The sequence below is a fragment of the Acomys russatus genome, chromosome 2, assembly GCF_903995435.1.
Source record: "Acomys russatus chromosome 2, mAcoRus1.1, whole genome shotgun sequence".
Classification (NCBI taxonomy): domain Eukaryota; kingdom Metazoa; phylum Chordata; class Mammalia; order Rodentia; family Muridae; genus Acomys; species Acomys russatus.
Genome location: NC_067138.1, coordinates 42,668,916 through 42,691,780, shown reverse-complemented (window position 1 = coordinate 42,691,780; position 22,865 = coordinate 42,668,916). Strand labels below are relative to the sequence as shown.

The 22,865-nt window shown below is 40.9% G+C and overlaps 1 protein-coding gene across 1 annotated transcript in view; it reads right to left on the bottom strand.

The window, feature by feature from the left end:
* Nucleotides 1-15,418: 15,418 nt before the first annotated feature.
* Nucleotides 15,419-22,865, bottom strand: part of Cngb3 (cyclic nucleotide gated channel subunit beta 3) — a 178,595-nt gene continuing 171,148 nt past the window's right edge. Inside the window, exons 16-18 of the mRNA XM_051155926.1 lie at nucleotides 17,982-18,128; nucleotides 16,099-16,270; nucleotides 15,419-15,676 (exon numbers count right to left, since the gene is read on the bottom strand). Coding sequence (XP_051011883.1) covers nucleotides 15,419-15,676; nucleotides 16,099-16,270; nucleotides 17,982-18,128 — 577 coding nt within the window. The remainder of the gene's footprint in view (nucleotides 15,677-16,098; nucleotides 16,271-17,981; nucleotides 18,129-22,865) is intronic.

Sequence of the window (22,865 nt, the reverse complement as noted above, 5' to 3'; positions counted from 1 at the left end):
TGAACTGTTGTGCACACCATGGTCAGGTTCAACCTTTGCCTTACAGAGTAAACAAGACACTCAAGCTTCTGTCGACGTACAAATGATAGGTCATGCCAGAGGGTACATGATTAGATCAGAGAAAAGTAACTAAGTGATTAGGATTGCTTTATTCACTAAAGGTTTGAGGACCAAATATTTCAGATGAAATATCATGGTTGCAGTCCAGGCATGGCGGCACATCATCCTGGCACTTGGGAGGCAGAAGGTCACTACAAATCACCCCACCTACATACACAATGAGTTCCAGGCCAGCCCACTACACAGTGTTTCAGAATAACAAATAAAAGCAAATAATTGAGAAATCCATTTCTTCTAACAAGTGACATAATTGGGAGAGGTCATTTTCATTCTTTCTTAGCTAAGGTCCTTTGCATTGATTTGTATAGGTTTATTTAGATTTTTTTCTTGTCTTTTACAAATACTATTTTTGTTTTCTTTAAACTTATATTTCTAGTTATTTATTAACCAGTTCCATTTTTCATTTCAATAATGTACTATTTCCTAAGTTCAGAATGTATTCTATTAAGCATAAAACCTGATACAACATTTTTAAAAGAAAAAAAAAAAAAAAACCCAACATATATAACCCCTTTTCTAACTGCTACATTTCGATAGAGGGCCTTAATAGGCTTATTTTGAAGAATGAATTATCTTAACTTTACCCTTTGTGCTTAGTGAGCACACATTTTTAGAATAGATTCTATAACATTTGCCTGATGATCTGAATGTCAGATACTTTTCCTATCTATGTAGTGGTCAATTATCACTAACAATTTAACATTTAGAGTTGTGTATTCATCACATATTCTTAAGTGGATGCCCACAGTACCTCTCAGTGGTCCTTTCAGTGTTACCGAGTCCCTGCACCACTGCCTGAGTCTTTGTTCTCTGGGGTCTGGCTCAGGAGATCTACTTGTCTTGTTTGCCCAGCCGAGTGGGTGGTTGCCTCCGTCTCATATATGTAGCTGGCGTCTGGATATGTGCTGTTAACCTGAAGCAGTGCACCTCTGTAGCAGGGTTTCTTAAGTTTATTTTCACTTCTAGTTCTTTCACCCAAGAAATTTTTATGCAACCCCAATTTTATAGGTATTTAAGATAGATGTACACACAAAACATTGCAGACAAACAGAATGAAATTTATTTTAGGTGCCTGGAGAGATGACTCAGGGTTAAGAGCACATATTACTCTTGCAGAGGACCTGTTCGTCTCCAGCACCTGTATCAGGCAGCTCCAGTTTCAGGGGATCTGGTGCTCTCTTCTGTCCTCCATGAGCACACACACACGCACACACACACACACACACACACACACACACACACACACACACACACACAGAGAGAGAGACGGAGAGAGAAGGGGTAGAGGGAGGGGGGAAGGGGGAGAAAGAGAGAGAGAACAAATCTATGTAACAATTTTTGTTAGACTTACAACTTGGCCATCTATTAAAGGTGAAAGCGTATTTGCCTACTCTCCAGGTGGATATGCTTCCTTGTTTTTTTACAAAAGAATTAGATCTCAGCTGAGTATTTGGTATTGCAGTACAAAGAGCATCTTTGATATACTTCAGATTTGTTTGATATTTTGATTTTATAATCAAATGTCATAAATATGTTTAAGGATGTTTCAGAAGTTGGAAATGTCTTACAGAGTCTCTGTATGTTAAGTGGTAGGAGAGGCCTTCTTGTCTCTGAAGCAGGCATCGCTGGATTGGCTTAGCCCCAGTACTCAAAACTGCAGGCCCTTCATCTTGCAGCCATCTTGTTTCTGCCGTTTGGTCCTTAGCAGTTTTATATTCTGGCTTACCAGAATTGTTTCCTTTTAAAATAATTTTTTTAAGTTACTTATCTTGATCAGGTTTTATAGATTTGTCATTATTCATAAGAGCTGTGATTCTGGCAAATTAAAGTAATGCATACTTTTCTGCAGTTTGCAATAAAAGCATTTCCAACTTCTAGATTATCATTATAAGGTTCTTAGTTTCAGCACTCAGCTTCATTCCATACTATTTTATGTTTTGTACCTAAATATTTATCTTCCTTGTTGTACCATTATTTGAACAAATGCCATTCCATCTCAAAATACAACCAAAATAAAAATCACCAAATTGACCTTTATTCTTCTGTAACCACGTATGAATGTGGTCATGCTGTACACAGATGTATGATTTCTCACGTGCATTTGTTCAGAAATAGTACTCGAATGGGCCCAGTCACCTCATCTTCTTTAAAGATTGTGTTTAAGATTGATTTTTTTTTTTTTTAAAGACTTAAAATTTTAAGTCTTCTGAGGGATTTACAAGTGTTCACTTTAGACAGTGCTTGGTCAGCTTTTCCAAAGCATAGCCAGGGTCTCATTGATGCTTGTGTTGCATTTTGACATGCGTTGCCCTCTTCGTTTCCTACATTTCCTAGGAAGCTATCTTCAGGAGTGCGTTCTAGTCTATTTTTCTTGAAGATGTAAGATAAGCTAGCAGCTGGGTGGAAGTTGCGATCAGTTGTAGTGGATGCCATATGTCACAGGATGCTCATAACTTACTAATTCAGGATTTTATGCTAAATATATCTTCAGGACAAGTTCCCTTTGAATAAAGCTACTTCTTGATGTAACGTGGCTGTTTTATTTTCGTTTTTATTTCTCTACAACTTACCAATAGGAAATGAAGCTGGGGGGGCGGGGTAGCTCAGTGGGTAAGACCATTGCTATGTAAACGTGAGGACTAGAGTTCATGCCCCTGTACCCATGTAAAAAGCCAAGCGTGGCCACACAGGCTTTAACCCCAGTAATGGAGGCCACAGACACGGCCTTGCTGGGGCTTGCTGGCTACCAGCCTAGCTCAGAACTGGCAAGCTCCAGGTTCCGTGAGAGGCTCTCGCTCAATGGACTAAGGTAGAGAGCAATAGAGAAGGACACTTGGTGTCCTCTCCCCCCTGCACAACTTATTCATACACTCATATACCATACATACAAAAGAAATATAATAGAAAAGATAGAAGTAAATAAAAAAAATTAGTCCAATTTTGGGTGCCATTAAAAAAAAAAGGCCAGGTGCAGTGGTGCATGCCTATGATCCCAGCACTCAGGAGGCAGAGGCAGAGACAGGTGGATAGCTGTGAGTTCAAGGCCAATCTAGTCTAGATAGCAAGTCCAGGACAGCCAAGGCTACACAGAGAAACCCTGTCTCAAACAACAACAAAAACCACAGATCAGGCATCTAGAGAGGGCCCCTGCTGTGTCATAACATGGTGGAAGGGCAGAGAACATGTGAAACACTGGGGGAAACTGGGCTGTTGTGTCAGGAACCCACTTCCATAGCCACTGGCCTGCACCTGCAACAGAAGCATTATCCATTCAAGGGAGCTAAGAACTGAATGGTACCTGATAAAACGGTTAAGCAGGTGGTATGAAGCCCTTTGAGAATGCAAACAAACAGACAAGAAATGGCCAGTATGAAATGTTTTAAGTATGCCAAAAGTGGCATTTGTTGAGTATAAGATATGAGAAAAGGTATTCAAGGAAGGGAGAGATGAAAGAAAGCAAATGGTGGGGTTCATCCTGGGAGCCCCTCTGCAGACAGGAGGGCTGGGTCTTAGGGTAACGGTAGCAGGATAATGTTGAATAGGTTTCAGGAGTGGCATATTTGCAATTTGGAAAGACTTGGAGGGCCTTACAGTTTAGTCATTGTCACAGGCCCAGAGCTCCAGGGCTCTAGAGAACTGTGTTGCCAAAGCCAATTCAGGCCACAGTGCCACACAAACCAAGGAGTTGGCGCCACCACCTTCTGGTGTGACCAGGCTGGTTCTGGGTCTGTTTCCAGATTATCTGTGTTGCTGCAAGCCTTTCCTCTGTACCAGGTCATTAATTGGCTCCACCTCATCTGTCCCTGCAATGGCTCAGAGGCTGGTACACACCTGGTAATTACACAGAACTCTATCTAGAATTAAGTCTTGCTTATGACAAGATCATCACCCTGTCACTTGTCACTAATCATCACTGTTTTGACATATTCCCCCAGAAAAGTCACAGGAAAGTTTGCAAATTACCTTGGGGACTGTCTTATGTGTGTTTTCCCCAAAGAAATGATGGACAAGGCACTTCAAGCAGAGCTTTGTCTCTGTACTGCTTGGGCAAGGGGAAATGGATCTTTGATTCATTAGCAGGCTCACAGGGCACCAGGTTTAGAAACAGCATCTGCTCTTGAGAGCCGGACTCAGAATTCCAGGAGCTAGGGAGCTCTCAGGGGTTCTCAAGAGGAAGAATGGATAGGAAATCATCTGTTCTCCTCAACCATCACACCTGCCTTAGTTTCTTTCCTATTGCTGTGAATAGACACCATGACTAAGGCAATTTATTTTTTAAAAATGTTTATTAGACCTCATGGTTTCAGAGGTTTAGAGTCCATGGTAGCAGCAAGTATGGCACTGGAGTAGTAGCTGAGAGCTAACATCGTGATCCACAGCCTTAAGGCAGAGGGAGAGCCAACTGAAAATGGCAAGGGATTCTGAAACCTCAGAGCCCAGCCCCTGATGGCACGCCAATGAGGCCATACCTAATTCTTTCTAAACATTTCCACAAACTAAAGACCAAGTACATATATATATATATATATGTGTGTGTATGTGTGTGTGTATGTACACACACACACACACATGCTTATGGGAGTCATTTTCATTCAAACCACCATCCTGTGAAAAGTATTAAACTTCCTCTTGCATATATAGTTACCGAGTAGCTCCCTACTGGTAATCAGTAAATGATTCTTTTGAAGTAAGATTCTGATACCTCCAAAGCTTATGATTTAATAAGGAAATGGGGGTTTGTAAAAACAATGCAGAAATAAGTGAAGTCCTCAGTGGTAGGGGTAAGGCTGTTTCTTCACACTTTCAGGCATTTATGGGTAACCACAAATGGCCTTTGAGAGACAGGGCACATCCTTTGCCCCATCCGCACTGTGGACACATTCCCTCACACAAACTCAGGTCATTAGCATCTTCATTTGACCCAACCCCATGTGGCTCCTCTCTACAGTTCATATTTTGCCTCTTATATCCCACTTCTGTAGGCTCAGTTTTCTTATCCAATATATTTTATTACAACTTACTAACTGAGCGTACGGTCACTTATAATGCGGCTAACCAATATAATAGGAACCGAGGATTAAAGAACACAATAACAGAACTGTAAGGATATCAGTTCTGAGGAACAATTGTCCTGGTGTAATCAGCAGGATTTCTTCTGCTGGAACCTGGAGTAACAAGAACCCAGAGCCTCAGCAGGAGCTGGAGCCACGAAGCCTTCCCTCACGCGGTTCTCTCTAGGAGCATCTCGATGAACAGCCAAAACTATCTGATGTCTCCAATAGGCCCCGCCTCTAGTTTTTGGGTCATTTTATATATCTCCTCCCAGAGTCTGTTCATGGGCTCTTTTCAGCTGGCAACAATCAAGCTCCCGCACGAGGTGGTCGGTCTTCTAGTGGATTAATATCACCTGTTTTCTCACAAAACCATTCCGATCCCACACTTGGGATCATAAAAAATATGTTTATGTCTCCTTCACACTTCTCTCCAGTGCCCCAAACCCCTGCTTTCTCAGAAACTAGGTCATTTTTTAGTAAATTCCTTATATTGATGTTTTACTGAGCTCTTGCATTTTGTAGTCCTAACTAAAACCTGCTTTTCATAAAGAACATTATTTTACCTCTTCTGCAGCCCTGTCAAGTACAGGCTTATCTCCTCTTCCTGGTTTTCTTTTCCTTTCTTTCTTTCTTTCTTTCTTTCTTTCTTTCTTTCTGTCTTTCTTTCTATTTTGGTTTTTCAAGACAAGGTTTCTCTGTGTAGCCTTGGCTGTCCTGGACTCACTTTGTAGATCAGGCTGGCCTCAAACTTACAGTGGTCCACCTGCCTCTGCCTCCCAAGTGCTGGGATTAAAGGCGTGCACCATCACACCCAGCCATCTTCCTGATTTTCTACCACCAGTGGTGTGACCTAGCTGTCCCTTCTGCTCTGAGATAGTTTTTCTCCCTTTAAGCTCTCCAACTTTGAATGTTAATTATAAGTTACAGTATATTCCTCTTTCTGGTATACTCTTACCCTATAGTCTAAACTATTTAGTAGTATAATAAACCCCACCTCTACACTTTTTAAATTTTATTTTAAAATTGTGTGTGTATATGTGAGTATATTCATGTGAATGAAAGTGCCCTGGAAGAGCACAGCAGGACCCTTGAGCTGGGGTTGCACTCTGTTAGGAGCTGCCCGATATGGGTGCTGGAACTAAATTGAGGTCCTCAGCAAGAGCTGTACACACTTTTAACCATGGAGCTCTCTCTCTCCAGCCCCTTATTCCAAAATACACATATCAAAAAAAATCTTAGTTTTAGGTTTAATATTCCACTTTACAATAACAACTTACTTTCCCTTATATTCCTTCTGGAGCCATAACTCTAACACATCTTTATCCATCAGGGTGCTGATAGATAACCTGTGTTCCACACAGAAGGCTTGGAGTGGATGTAGTCAATAGCCTGGTGACCAATGCTATCTGCAGGGCAGGTTACACCTGATTCCACCCGACTGTTATATTTATTTCAGACTCTTCCTCTCTAGTCCTCTATCTTGAACACTGCTTCTCAGTCAGTAGAACCCATCCTTACGGGACATGTCACGTGTACTTTACAAATGGAGCAGAGGGTGGTTAATAGACTAGGTGACCTCTGTGCTGTCTATAGGGGCAGCCATGTCTGGCTCCCCCAGGCTTTTATGTTTATCTCAGTGACTCTCCCTTCATCTTATCTTGAGCATTGTTTCTTAGCCAATGGAACCCATCTTTATGGAAGAAGTCATATGTTTTGTAAAGAGCCTCAATGTAATCATGTACTGAAAGGATTGAGTTAATTATTGTACAGAAATGTTTCCCCAAAAGTGTGCTGTGCTTAAATGGTCATAAAATAAACTGTCCAGTGTCAGTCTCTAGACGTTCGAACCAAGACCAGCTTCTGAGTCACGTTGAACCAGATTTCCTTCTTGTCTCACACGAATTGTCACTCTGGCAGCCCTGGTATTTGCAGAGAAATCCTCCCGCCTCTCTTGCTTTTTCTATATTATCCTATGCAACCTTCCACACCTAGGTGAAATGCCAGAACACTCATGTAGGTCTCCCATACCTTCCCATTGCCTTCGGTAAGCATTCCTGCACTGAGACCTTGTTTTCACAACTTAAGGCAAAGGTGAAAAGAAACTATTAATATGTTAACTAATTGACAGAAGTGTTCCCTGACATCGTAGGTACAAACCTGTAATCTGTCCATCTAGTGCTCTGGGCTGTCTGGCCCCTCTAAACCTGTTCAGTCTCCTGTCAAGACAGCAAGGATTACATAGCAAGAGCCTGTCTCTAGAAAGACGGGGGGGGGGGGGGGGGGGGGAGAGGGTGGATACCAGAGAAAGAGAAAATATAATTAAAGAAACCAAATAATGGGAGAAGAGACTCATATATAAACAATGATAGCAGTTACTTGTTTTCAGGAGATCCACCAAGTTAAAATATAAACATCTTTTTGATTCAGTATAAGGAACCTAATGTGAAGGTGACGGCTGTGACACCTGTCAGCTCATTGATCGCTAGATAGGTAATTGTCCTCACTCTCCATTATATGTGTGTGTGTCCGTCCTACAGTTGTGCCCTTGGTAGAAGAGGATGACCTTCTCTGATAGAAAAGGACTCTTCCTCTGCACAGGGTAGATGATCTTAAACCCTCCTTGAATCTCCCAAAGAGCTCTCAGGGCAGGAATACTGAAGGCAGTGGGAAGGTGTGGGAGAGCCGGCCACATAGCTGTTTGGCATTTCATCTGGGGGTGAAAGGTTGCAGAGGGTATTGTAGGAAAAACAAGACAGGCTTGCAGGGAATTATCAGTGGCAAAAGACAGTAGGGAAAAAGACTAGGCATTGTTAGGATAAAGAGTGTGTGCTATGATAGTCATCGTTTCAGAAGTAAATCTTTTTCCTCACTCTTAGAAATGTGACATTTAAAAACTATATTACTTCTTTCATGTAGTCCTATTTTTGGTGAGGTCTGTGATTAGTCCCTTTCTGTGGGACAAACAGGAAAAAGTCACAACACAGCAGGCTTGGTCATTATTTGACCCCAAGAAATGTATTTTTTTTTTTTAACTAGAAAAAAGTCCTTTCAGAATGAGCTACTCCTGTCAGTTCATGGTGTTTCCATTTGAAAACCAATGTGTACCTTTGCCTTTGGAGTCTCCCATACTCTTACAACCCATAATACAGGATTCCATACTTATTAAATGAGAATGTGAGCAAGAATCTGAACTTCCTCTCATGTTTCTGGTTCTAGAGGCAGCCACAAGGTATTTAAGGCTGGATGTGAGAAACCGCACCACCAGTCTGGTTAATAACCCTTAGGAGGCACCACGTGCTTAACTCTGCGTTCCTGCAATTGCCAACAAAAGAGATTGCTCAGACGTTTGTCACACCATCATGTACAATGAGCAGAGGTGGGAAGGGACTGAGAGGGGGACTGTGACCTCTCAGGCACTTCTCGCTTTCCTCATCCCAGGGAGTTATTGTCTAGAAATGTCAGGTTGTATTGCTTAATGACGCTCATTTATTTGACCTTTGTACCATCCGTTCTAGTCACAAAAGTTATAGTGTGAAAAATATAGCCAGCCATAAAATTTCATAGGGGAAAACATCAAATTTTACTACAGCGTTATGGATAAGGTGCGTAAAACATGAATCCCAAGTGTCTTTGGGTTGATTAGATGTAATAAATTACAGAGTGGAGTGGTGATTAATAGCTGCTAAAGATTTACAAAGAATTCTCCTAGGAAGACAACAGGATTATTGCAGATATAGAACAGGTTCAAATTATAGAAAGTGCAAATTCTCCTTATTGGAGTTCTGTGTAGCAATTTTTATCTAACATGTAGCCAACATGAATCAATCTGTTGCATATTAGTCTGGTATTATTTAATATCAGTATTAAGCCAGAAGTGGTCCCTAGACTCCGGAGCCGGAATCATGTTCCTCCTGCAGTTAGATCTTGGAGCTTTGGACCCATTTATCCTAACTTCTGTGGACTACGCTATAAAGTAATCTCTACTAGAAAGTTCTTCTCACTATTAAATGAAAGAATCGTTTCCTTATTTTTCAACATGGTTTGTGTATACGGTTGCAAGATTTAGCAAACAAAAGTGCAGGACATAAACTAAATTTGAGTCTCATAAGAAAGCCTATAAAATTAGGCCCGTTAGAAGTGTGGCACAGGCATGTCTGTACCCCGAACTATTCATCAAGTATGGAATATATATATATATATATTTATTTATTCTACTTATTTTTATTAATTTATTCTTGTTACATCTCAATGGTTATCCCATCCCTTGTATCCTCCCATTCCTCCCTCCCTCCCATTTACCCCTTACTCCCCTCCCCTATGACTGTGCCTGAGGGGGACTTCCTCCCCCTTTATATGCTCATAGGGTATCAAGTCTCTTCTTGGTAACCTGCTATCCTTCCTCTGAATGCCACCAGGTCTCCCCCTCCAGGGGACATGGTCAAATATGAGGCACCAGAGTACGTGTGATAGTCATACCCCACTCTCCACTCAACTGTGGAGAATGTCCGGATTCTATATATTAGGACAACTGTGCCAGAGTGATAGATGGCAAACTACACTCAGTCCTCTCAGCCCCTCAGGACCTAGTTGTTTTGCAGTGTGGCTCTTCAGTCCTCCTATCAGGAAGTAGTTACTGTTTTCCACCTGCTTGAATCTGGGCTCGTCTTTCATCTAGAGTGGTGACTTACTACCCTTGAATGTGGTAGAGGGGTTGACGTACCAACCCTGAGTGTAGGCTTTAGACTGTTCTCATTTCTGCTTTCATTGTGTCTTTGGTGCCCCGTACACCTGCCAAGCCAGGGTCAACCTTTTTCGAGAATAAATGGGAAACTACTTGGATTAGAAAAAGAAGCCCTCTCATCTGAAATGGTCCTACTTCAGCCCACCCCAGTCAATTCACTTAAGTTAAGCCCAAATGGGATGGAGGAATCATCCAAAGTGATTAAAGGCATGACAACAAAAGGCAGAGTGAGGCTTTTTATGATGTTTTGGGAGAGTGAACCCAGGGCCTCACGCATGTTAGGGAGATGCTCAGCTACTGAGCTACATCCCTAGCATTGAGCTGGGCATAGTTAAAGGGCAGAGAAGAGTTTATAGGTTATGCTAAGTCTTGAAGGGTGGCAGATGAATGCATATAGGAAATAATTATTTATTTTAAGTTTGAGCGAAGAGCATGGAAATAAATTCTGTAAATCACAGGAAATTGCTTACTGAAATAGGTATTTGTATCCAAAGTAAAAGGGAAAAAAGGTATAGGGGCTAGAGATATGGCTCAGCAGCTAAGACCGTTGGCTGCTCTTGCAGAGGATGGGTTCCACTGCTACCATCCACATCACACCAGCCTATGACTCCAGTTCCAGGACGTTTGGCACTGTCTTCTGGCCTCCCTGGGTATCTACGTGTACATAGTATACATACATACACTCAAACACACACACACACACACACACACACACACACACACACACACACACAAAGTAAGTCTAAAACCTTTTAAAAATACAAAATAAAGAAGCATTGTTTTGCTTCTGTAGTTTGTTTTTTTTTCATGTTTAAAATCGGCTAAGTGCATTGATGCATTCTTTTTTCCCCCCTCTGAAAATCTTTTTATAAGTTTCACTTAACTAGTCCACTCTGTATTATACTGAGGCCAGTCTGCATCATCAGCTACCCAGCGAGTCAGCAGACTACTTGTGAACTAGGCAAATGACTAATGAATGTAGATGATAGGGCTTCAGAAAAGGCAGAAATGTGGGTTTGCAGTACAGGAAGAAAGAAAAAAGTAATCGTGGGAGAACTTTGGATGTCTGGATTTTGACTCTTGACCAAGTTAAGAGTATGAGATTTATGGTGTGGTCTGAGAGGTACTAAATCAGGTGGCTCCAGAGTCAGGTTCAGCACCGAAGCTTTTAATTTTTTAGAACTTATTTTTATTTATTTATTCAAGTTATGTCCGAGCCTCTCAGAGGAGACTTATGCTAGTCTCCCATCTGCAAGCACAGCAGAGTGTCATTAATAGTGTCAGGGGTTGGCTCTCTCCCATGGGATCGGTCTCAATTTAGGCCCAATCATTGTTTGGCGCTTTCCTTATCCTCTGCTCCATCTTTATCACTGCATACCTTGTTGGAAGAGTAAATTTTGAGTTGGAGATTCTATGGGTGGGCTGGTGTCCCTCTTCCTCCACTGGAAGTCCTGCCTGGGTGTAAGAGGTGGCCACTTCAGTGTCCATATCACCTATTGCTAGGAGTCTCAGCTCGAGTCACTCCCATATCCTCCCAGGAGCCTACCCCTTCACAGATCTTCAGCTTGTCCCAGAGATTTGGCAGTGGTGTTCTTGTAGTGAACTATCCCAAGGTCCATAGGTTGGTTCTTTTCTTTCTTTCTTTCTTTCTTTCTTTCTTTCTTTCTTTCTTTCTTTCTTTCTTTTTCTTTCTTTCTTCTCTTCTTTCTTCTTCCTTCCTTCCTCCTTTCCTTCCTTCTCCTCTTCTCTCTCTCTCTCTCTCTCTCCTCTCTCTCTCTCTCCTCCTCTCTCTCTCCTCTCCTCTCTCTCTCTCTCTCTCTCTCCCCCGCCACCCTCTCTCTCTCCTCCTTTCTTCCTTTTCTTTTTTTGAACACAGGGACTTACAGCCTTCATCTCAACTTCCTGTCTCAGACTCTTAAGTGTTGTGATTGCAGATATGCACAATACCATACTTATTCCACTAAGGATCAAACCCAGGGCTGTTCTGGAACTCATCCTGTAGGCTGTAGGCTGGCCTGGAACTCAGAGATCCATCTGCCTCTGGCTCCTGAGTGCTGAGCTTAAAGGAATGTGCCACCATGTCAAGCTTGGGCCATGGTTTCTTAAAATGTAAATTCCTTTCACAGACTTTTTATGGCTGATTCCCAAGGCAGAATGTTGGGTCTTTGTATAAGTTGTAGCTATGAGCAGCTCAGGGGTATGAGTTAGACCTGTGATGCATTATTTTTATGGTCTTATTAGATGAAAGTCTCAGGGCCAGGGTGGGTAAATTCCTATGAATTTTACTCAGGTTCCTTGAAGCCCGCAAACCTATACATGTAATTGTTATTGTGGCTGCTCTCCCAACAGAACTACATGGTGAGACCTTATTACAGAACACAACATAATCTGGTTTTAAGACAGAAAAATCAGGTTGGAACTGAAATAGAAACTTTTTCCCTGGCAGTTAACTCTCAAAGTGTCTGAAATCATTAAGCAGGCTACTGAGGTAAAATTCCCATCACTAGTATTACTCACTTGTGTAATACCTCCTGTATTAACAATTTGCCAGGCAAGATAAATCTGCTGGTGCAACAGTGGGAAGTCTGTTATGTGTGTAACCAACCACTTTCTGATGATTATGTTCATCTTTGATCAAAATTCTGATAATCGATGACTGTTGAATGCTTATCTCTAAATGATACATCTATATACCATCCCCCAAGGCTGAGAGAATATACAGAAGGCAGGATAGGAAGCATGTAAGAGCTGGAACAAGGGGCAGAGTGTTGTTTTCTGGGCATGACATGGACTTGTCACCTTTTGGGGGTGTGGTTCAAGACAAGGTTTCTCTGTATCATAGCCCTGTCTGTCTTAGAACTTGTTCTGTAGACTAGGCTAGCCTCAAAATCACTGAGATCGGCCAGTCTCTGCCTCCTGAGTTCTGGGATTAAAGGCATGCTCATAAGAGCATAAATTGCAATGGACTTTTTGAATTTTCATTTGAAAAAGTCAAAGAGTGAAAGTGTGTGCAAGTTCACCATTTTTTCTTTTGTTTATTTTCTTGTTATTAGACTCATTCTTTATGGGTCAGAATCAGTTTTATATATTCTAACTCCTATATACCGTCAACGCAAAAACACAAATCTTGTGTCAAAAGGATAAGAGATGGTTTATACTGGAGACAAATATAAGGTCCCGTGCCACATATACAGGTCACATCAAATTCCATTTCCAAAGTGCCAGGACTTTATGGAGTTTTTATAGTGACAGAAGAAAGTTATAAATCAACACACTTTTTACATATATTGATGAGTAAATAAAGTACATTGATTACAACATAAGTGGGAAATCTCTGCCGAAAGTCCCAGATACTACCAAATGACACTCTTGGCTATTGGGCTTGTGGAAGCAAAAGAGACTGTTCATACATTCCAAAGGATTTACCTAACACTCACAGCATATTAGGTCATTCCCAGAGGTGGGTAATGAATGAGTATCAAGGAGGCTGAAGGTAGCGCAAGATATTTCACAATTAGGATCTGGATGTGCAGCATTCCAAACACTCCATAATCACTGTATTTCTCATCAGTCATTAAACTTTTATAGGCACAGCCTCTTTCCAGGACCTTTTGTTCATAATGTTAACTGTTATTTAAAAATTGGTTTATATTCCTTTCAATTCTAGACAATATCAGCCAGTATTTTGTAAAACTTAAATGACAACTCTATCAAATGATACCTTAAAAAAAAACTTTTGATTTTCACAAAGCATATTAAATGTATCCATGTTATACAGTCTTGAGCAAATGCAATTTGTTAAGATCCTCTTCACAAAAGGCCATTATGATGGCCTTGTTCTGTGGCTTGGAAGCATAGAACTCAACATTACAACATCCTAATAGCATACATTAGAATGAATTTTTGTGTGTATTATTACTTTCAATACCAGCCTCGCAGTTTTGGTTTCTCCCCAAGCATGCATTTTTGGTAATTGTCTTAGTGCTAACAGAAGCCTGGGGACAACTTCCTGAAGTGCACTTAATTAGCCTGAAGGTTTTATAAACTGCTGTACATGTAGGTCCCAAAAACTGTCAGGATCTGTCAATCTGATGTGTATAATATGCATTCCTAATCTTACCACTTTGTACTAAAGCTTAAAACAACAAGAAATTCCAATCTGGTACCTTTTTAATGAAACAAGTGCTTAAAGAAGATTCTGGAAAATGTCACATATGCCTGTATCAAAATGGAGACAGCTTGACTCCACTCTGCATCTCTTGGGTCAGCAGAGTTAGAGCAATGCCCTCTAAACTATTTAAGGGGTAACGTTAATGTTTCTTTGGAAAACAGTCCACTTTTTCTAGCATATTGTTGTAATTTTCTTTCTTCCTTTTTTTTTTTTTTTTTTTTTTTTTTGCTACAATCTGATGCTGCCAACTGATTTTGCCGTGTAAACTAGTGTAAGGCTAGTGACACAGGCAAGTAAAAATAATCTGCCAAGGGAATATAAAGTCCAAGCGACAGTTTCTTAAAATGCAAATGGATTGTGCCTCTGTGAAGGAGTGAGACTTCTTTTTATAATAGTTAAGGGGGAACTCACATTTTATCTCATATGCCATTTGCATGGGCTCTTATTCTGGATAGATAGATGAACACCACACTATTTTGTTAAGTTTTAATTTCAGAGGGTTTAAGTTGTCTTTCTTGAAATGGGGTGATTGAGACGGGGTACAGTGGGTCGGGGGAGTGAGGCTCCAAAAGTTTGTAGAAGGTACATTGCAAGTACCTAGGGCTGAGTCTCTAAGAGGTTGAGGCACATTTGTTAAGACTGAGGGAACTTAGCTTTGGATGTGGTCATTTGTCTCGGTAGGTCTGTTAATCTGGCTAACCAATGTTGGCCTTGGGTGAAAATCAGAGTTCTCATTCAGGAGATTTCATGACATCGTCCCATGCCAATATCAACTGCTGGATTTAATGACTCACCGTACTTATTTCAATAGAAACCACTTGATATAATGATTTGTTTTATTAAAAAGAAATTCACACCCTTCCACTATATATAAGAGGTAAGATGAATGCCCCTTGACCATCTAGCCAGTATTAACAGTGCTGGGCCTGAAATTACATACCACAAAAATGTAGGCAGAAAGGAGAGTAAATCACAGTAGCATTAAAATCAAGTTTGTCAAAGTCCAACAAGGAAACATCATCAGGAAAGAAGAGAATATATATATAATATATATTATATATATATATATATATATATATATATATATATATATATATATATATCAATTACAGACATTTAAAAGAAATAGCAATTGCTCAAAGCTGACAACAGCGGAAAGCAGGATGACTTTTAATCGTCTTATCGATACATTAAAAAATCTTTCAAATGAAGCTAAGTCTGGAGTTCCCGTGGGACCCAGGGACGTTAGTTTTCCTTGGTGATTTAAGCCACAGTTGCTGGGAATCTTTCTGGGAATTGAGCTAGATTATATATAATGGTAATCCAACACTATTACTTATTCTGTTCTTTGACTTCAATAGTCAGAACTTCTTCCCCAGTCTCAGTTGCAGGAACCAAGCTGATGGTGAGTGACTGAGAGCCAGGTCCCCAAGGTAGCACTGCCTTTTTAATCACCTGAGGCATTTCCTCCCTTGTAATAGAACTTCCTCTGCACTTGGACCTGCCCAGTGCTTTTTCTGCTGGCTCTGTTCCTTTGTCTTCATATTCTTTTCCTTCCCCCTCTCTTCCTTTGGAATTTTCACCTTTTTTCTAGAAGAAGGCATGAAAAAGAGTTAGTGTTGAAACCATAATCGAGATACTGGGTTCACCACTGAGCAAACACGGTCTGAACAAGTGAATATAGGAATCATGTCGGTCTTGCTGGTCACTGTCATTTTTCACCAAGGTTACTGTTTTTAAATGTTTGTGTTTTATGTTTATTTTATGCCTATGATATTTTAAATGTTTAATTTTAATTGAAACATATACAATATGCAGTAGAAAGCCTGTTACCCTTCCTAATAATGGCCTCCCACTCACTGCATCCAGCACTGAACACTCCTGCTGCCAGCCTCCCACTCACTGCATCCAGCACTGCACACCCCTGCTGCCAGCCTCCCACTCACTGCATCCAGCACCTCCCACTCCTGCTGCCAGCCTCCCATTCACTGTTATCCTGTTGGCCTTGTTACCTGAGTGCTTTGTTCTCTCTTTCCTTTGAGGAATCTTCTAAGGCCTGCCTTTCCTGTGTTTCCCAGGAGAGCTTTGAGCATTTTGGGTGTCTCTTCTTTTGGTGGGAAAAGGAAGGTAGGTCCTGTTCTTGGAGGGACTGCCTGTGTCTTTTCTTTCTGGCTTAAAAGGACTCTGGAGACAAGAGACAAACACTATTTTGAATAGTTCTGTGACAGCTCCCACATCCTCCCTGAAAAGCGGTAATTTCTTCTGCCCGTGAATTTCCCTTGGGTACACACTTTCAGTTTCAGGTACATCTCATCAAGAAAGTTATAACTTTGAAGGGCTAATATCCAAAATATATAAAGAACTCAAGAAACTAAACACCACCAAACCAAATAATCCAATTAAAAAATAGGGTACAGAGCTAAAACAGAATTCTCAAAAGAGGAATATCGAATGGCTGAGAAACACTTAAAGAAATGCTCAGTGTCCTTAGTTATCAGGGAAATGTAAATGAAAATGACTCTGAGATTCCATCTTATACCTATCTGAATGGCTAAGGTCAAAAACTCAAGTGACAGCACATGCTGGCGAGGATGTGGAGAGAGAGGAACACTCCTTCATTGCTGGTGGGAATGCAAACGTCTACAACCACTTTGGAAATCAATCTGGTGCTTCCTCAGAAAATTGAGAATATTGCTACCTCAAGACCCAGCCATACCACTCCTGGGAATATGCCCAAAAAGATGCTCCACCATACAACAAGAATGTTTGCTCAACCATGTTCATAGCAGATTTATTTGTAGTAGTCAGAATATGGAAACAATCTGGATGTCCTTCAACCAAAGAATGGATAAAAACAAAACAAAACAAAACAAAAAAAAACAAAAAAAAACCTGTTGTACATTTACACAATGGAATACTACTCAGCTATTAAAAACAAGGAAATCTTGAAGTTTGCAGCCAAATGGATGGACTAGTAAAAATCATCCTGAGGGAGGTAACCCAGACCCCATAAAGACACGCATGGTGTGTGTGTGTGTGTGTGTGTGTGTGTGTGTGTGTGTGTGTGTGTGTGCGCGTGTGTGTGTGTATTCACTTATAAGTGAATATTAGCACAACATGTTTTCTGAGAGACTCCACCCAGCTGAGGATAGGGACAGTTGCAGGGACTCACAGCCAGACTCTGGACAGATTGCTGAGAATTGCACGGAAGAGTGGGGGCTCTATGGAAGGACTTGGAGGGGTCACGAGCTCCACAAGGATACCATCATGGCTGGTATGGACTCAGAGGGGCACTGCACAAACTGATACATCAAGGACAATGCGTGCAGAGAACCTAGTCCTGTTCAGATACAGCCGATGGACAGCTCATTCTCTACAGAATGCGGGGAGGGGGCACTGCCTCTGAAATGAACTCTGGTTTCCTTGATTTGATCACTTTCCCTTAGCAGGGCAACCTTGCTGGCACACAGTGGAAGAGGATGCAGGCTATCCTGATGAGACCTGACAGGCTGTGATCAGACGGTGGGGGAAGAGGCCCCCCTACCTGCCCCCCATGTCAGTGGTCTAGGGGAAGGGAATAGGGCAGAAGAAGGAGGGAAGATGGGAATGGGAAGATATGAGCAAGGAGATAACAGTTGGGATATAATGTGAATAAATTATATTAAAAATCATTCTATTAAAAAGTTATAACTTACTTCCTGTAACACAAGTATCCTCATCTTAGATTTTATAGAGTAAAACCAACTTTGTCCACTTTATCCCTCATATAGTATCTCACTCTGTAGTTCCATCTGGCCTGGGACTTGGTCCAATTCTCTTGCCTCAGCCTTCTAAGTGTTGGGACTCTACGTGTGCACCATCACACCTGCTTCTATTGGGGATTTAAAGGTCATACCTGGCTTTCTTCATGAGGAGCTTTTTGGAAGCTGGATAATGCAGCAGAATTTCTTGGAGAGTCTTTTTGTCCAGAGTTAAAAGATGGGCAAAGCCATGGGCTGCCACGTCAGCAGTTCGGCGGTTGCCTCCTCCTTTTGCCAGAAGGCTGTGAGATATGAAAAGCAGGTCTTCAGGCACCAGTTTCACTCATCTCCCATTGATTTTCCTTTTTAGTCTCCAATGAAACTGCAAATTTAATTATTTAGCTACACATTTTACATTTGGTATCACAAGGTAAATTTATAAGCTGTTGACTTTCTGTCAACATAATAAGTTCTTCCCAATGGGAAATACAAAATCTTTAGCAAATATTGTGTACTTCATTTTAATGGTCAACATGACATAATCTAGAATCACCTGAAAAAGGACGTCTTAAGGAGACATTGTCTAGTGATGGATTATCTTGATGATGTTAATAGAGGCCAGAAGACTTGCTCCCTATGGGTGGCATCATTCTCTCAACAGGGGATCCTGCTCAGATTGTATTAAGAGTGGAGAAAAAGAACTGAGCACTCATATGCATGCATGTGTTTATTGCTCTTTATTATTGACTGTGGATTTGACTTGTTGCTTTAAGTCTCTATCGCCTTGATTTTCCTAGAATGATGGGTTGTAATGTGGCATTGTGAATCAAATATACCCTTTCTTCCTTAGGCACTATTGTCAAGGTACATATCACAGCAACAGGAAGCAAAACTAAGACAACATTTTATTTCAAGCTCTCTGGACACTAAAGACACCACTTTTCTTAAAGATGCATGATTACCATCCATCTCAAATATTTGAAAATCTCTCTTCCTAAGAGAATTTTGGAAGATGGCTATATTGCTTACTTTTCTATTGAAAATGATAAAATTATTTTAAAGATTTATTTATTTATTATGTATACAGTGTTCTTCCTGCACTCCAGAAGAGGACACCAGAACTCATTACAGATGTGTAGGAGCCACCATATGCCTGCTGGGAGTTGAACTCAGGACCTCAGAAGCCATCTCTCCAATCCCCCTATAAAATATTTTTAAATAAATATCAGTAGTTGCAACTATTCACATCCAGTGTTTATCTGATCTCTTATTTAAGGGAAACCACTTTATCAGAACCATACTCCTGCTGAGGATGGAGTATTTCCCCTAGTGCAGCCCATTGAGCCTTCTTGTTTTAGCCAAGGGATGGAAAGCTAAACAAGTTCTGTAAGGCATAACTCACACTTGCTGCAGAAGACAGAGATGGACGCCTACAACTGCAGATTGTTTTCTCTCCTACGTAGTAGTGGTGAATTGCAGTGGAACAGATGACAGATAAACAGATTCCTCTGAGGAAGGATACTTAAGGAAGCATGGTCATTAAGGGAGAAAAGAGAGAGCTCAGGAGGAGTGTGCAGCTCTTGTCATTTACAGCTCTGACAAACACACACACCACAGCTCCTTGTCAGAGTAGCACGAAACGTGATGCGAAATGTGCATCTATCTCACTTCCTATTACCTTATTTCTAGCTTCCAACAGAGACAATTGAAACAATTACAAATTATATAAAAAAACACATGTAAGAAATAGATGAGATGACACAGGTTTTAGAAATCATAGGCAGAGAAAATTTAAAACTACAATTAAAACACTAAGGAATATAATGAAAAAAAGGGAATCATGTAAGAACAAGTAAATAATGTAAACAGATGAAAAGTCCTGACACAGACCTAGAGGAGGCGAATAGAATGGAAAAGAGAGGGAGAGTGGGAACAGGAAGATAAGAGCAAGGGGATTGTAATTGGGATGTAATGTGAATTAACAACAACAACAACAACAATAATAATAATAATAATAATTTTTAAAAAGAATCCAAAAGAAATGCAAGAAATAAAAAATGCTATTACAGAGATGAAGAGTGCTTCTGAAGGACTTAGCAACACGTCAGCCTAGAAAAGAATCAGTGAGCTTGCAGATAAGTTAATAAAAAATTTCCAGACTGACATGCAGAGAACAAGCAGAACTGAACTGGAGACACAAAGAACTAGGGATCACTTTGAAATATGAGAAATACACATAACTGGAATACCAGAAAGAGACAGAAGAAAGAAGAGAAAACACATTTCAAGCAAATATTCAAGAGCTTTCAAAAACTAATGTCAACCATCAGCACACAGAACCTGAGGATTGGATAACATCAAAAAAGGATAAATAATTTGTCGATCCCTCGCCTGCATTAGAGAAGGTCTCTTCTGTAGTAGATGGCTATTAAAACAGAGATTCACAACTGGCCAATGTGCAGGGAATAAGAGACTATGGAGCTATGGAGTAAACAGCCGCATGTATGTATGTGTGTATATATATATATATATATATATGTGTGTGTGTGTGTGTGTGTGTGTGTGTGTGTGTGTGTGTGTGTGTGTGTATACGTACACACACACACACCAAGATAGGGATCTTCGTGGGACTAAGGAAGGCAGAAAGATATTAAAAGCCAGCTGTAGTGAATGTTTTAGTGAGGCAGCATTTGCAGGACATAACATGGTCATTACACACATGAATTCACAGTGGCTATGACTGGATGCCTAAGCCAGCAAAGACATCAGCATGGATGGAGCAGGGCTATGAACTCCTACTCCTAGATGAGGATGCACAGGCAGCTGGTAGGTAGTGCTGGAGGGAGAGTCAGCTGTCTTCATGCATGTGGGCCCTGGGCCAGTCTCTAGATGGCCCCACATGGACTCAACAGACTTAAAATAGAGCACATGAAATTGGGAGGGGAATATGGGAAGAGGTATATGGGAAGGGACAGAATAGAGATTGATTTGGTCAAGACAAATTATGTGCATGTATGGCATTTTTAAACGATAAAAAGGGGAAAAGAAAAGATAAACATAACAAACAAATTAACAAATATCCCTCAACTACTCCTAGTATATTATATTTAAATGATAAGAAATCAAACACAAAGAATAAATCTTGAAAGAACGTCAAAGGGGGAGATAATCAAATTACACACAGGCCAAGACCATAGGAGGTTTCCTACAAGAAACCAATCTCATCTTTAGACAGTGGATCTAAATATTCACTGTTGAAAGAAAATCTATGGCCTGTAATTCTATATTTAGTATCCTTCAGAAGTAAAGGAGAGAAAAAAGGAGATTTCTTTAAACAAACAAAAACTGAGAAAATCCACTCCTGAGAGATTTGCCCTACAGGAAAGGTTCAAAGAATTCATAAGAAGAAAACAAAACAAAACAAAACAGAAAACAAAAACCCATTGATAAGAAACTGAGGTCTGCATAAAAAAAAAGCAACCACCAGGAGAGGACTAACAGAATATGAGCAAGTGAATGGTAGTGTCACAGAGTGGGCAGGGAGGAACTGTGATGCGGGCACTCTACACATGAAGGCACGCCTCGACCTAGCTTAAGATGTACATGAAAACTTTACGGAAGGAATTACTGTTTTAAATGTTTGTTTGTGCTTTTCTTCTGAGGTTGAGCATCACTGGGTAGCTAAGGCTTCAAACCCATGGTCCCCCTGCACCTCCCATGAGTAGCTAGGGTTATAGGTATGTACCATCATGGCTGGCTAAGAATAATTATGCTAAGAAAGGAGACACAACCGAACCTGAGCTGGATGGGGTAGCCTATAATCTAAGCATCTGGGAAGCTGAGGCAGGAGGATCATGAGTTCCAGGCCAGCCTGGAGTGAAAAACAATATATATATATATATCTGAAACAAACAAACAAACAAACAAACCAAGCAAACCCAAGAGTAAAGTAAGAAACAAACACCAGAGCAGAAAGAAAAGAAAAGGAAGAGGACCTGACTCAAAGCTGGGTACTTACCTCCGTATCATTGAAGATGGGGCTTGGGAAAGGAAGCCCGGGGCTCTAAACCCCTGAAAAATTAAACTCCTCCTCCAAGACAGAGTGGACATATTTTGAATCCTTCAGGTGACTGTGTCAATGCATGCTTACTTCAGACAATGACTGCTTTTGCTAGAGAGGACAAAGTGCATTTTGCTCCATCTAAGTACATATCTGCTCAGCGTTCTGTGCATGCATGGTGTGTGCTCTACCCAGCTAGCCAGCTGTCACCTATCACCATCGTTTTTTGTTTTGTTTTGTTTTGTTTTGTTTTGTTTTGTTTTTTATTAACTCATTCACCCAAGTTTCCATCTGCCCTCTTGCTTGTCTAATAAGTGGATGGAAATGGGTTCAATAAGGCAGTTTCATTCACACTCCTGTGGTTTTTAGTACAGAGGGGTAGTTAGGCAGGGCAGGATGTCATTTGGGAGCTTAATCTGAAACCCAGAGAACCTCTGTGAGGATGCCAAACTACATGGGAACGGAAATAACATATTTAAATGTCAGGCTATTTTGAGATTTCTCAAGCTTTAATTAAACTTGCCTACAGGTTGCACGTTTGGAGTGCTTGATGAGTTTCTAAGCGGAAGAAAGACTCCGTCTGCCAGATGGATTTTGCCCAAACTCTCTCAGCAATGTTTAAAATAGCATCTTTTTTTCCCTCTTCTTATCCACAAAATGCTTCCCCAGCATTCCACGGGTGGAAAGTTTTACTCATTAAATTGCTTAGGAAGAAGGCCCCTGGCTTGATATCCACAGGCCCGGGTACCGTTTCCCAAAGATCACATGCCCAGGAACACGATGCTACAGTTAAATGTCTCCAGGTTAAAAAGAAGCTAGTCCTGAGCAACAGTACTAGCGGATAAAAAGGAATCCATTCTAATCCCGGACCCATTCATCGCTGTGACCTTGGATCACTCAAGGACATTTTTGAGTTTCTGTTCATTCATAAAACTATTAAGCCCCACAAGGATTCAGGCAGCGGGTGAAAAAAGAAGGA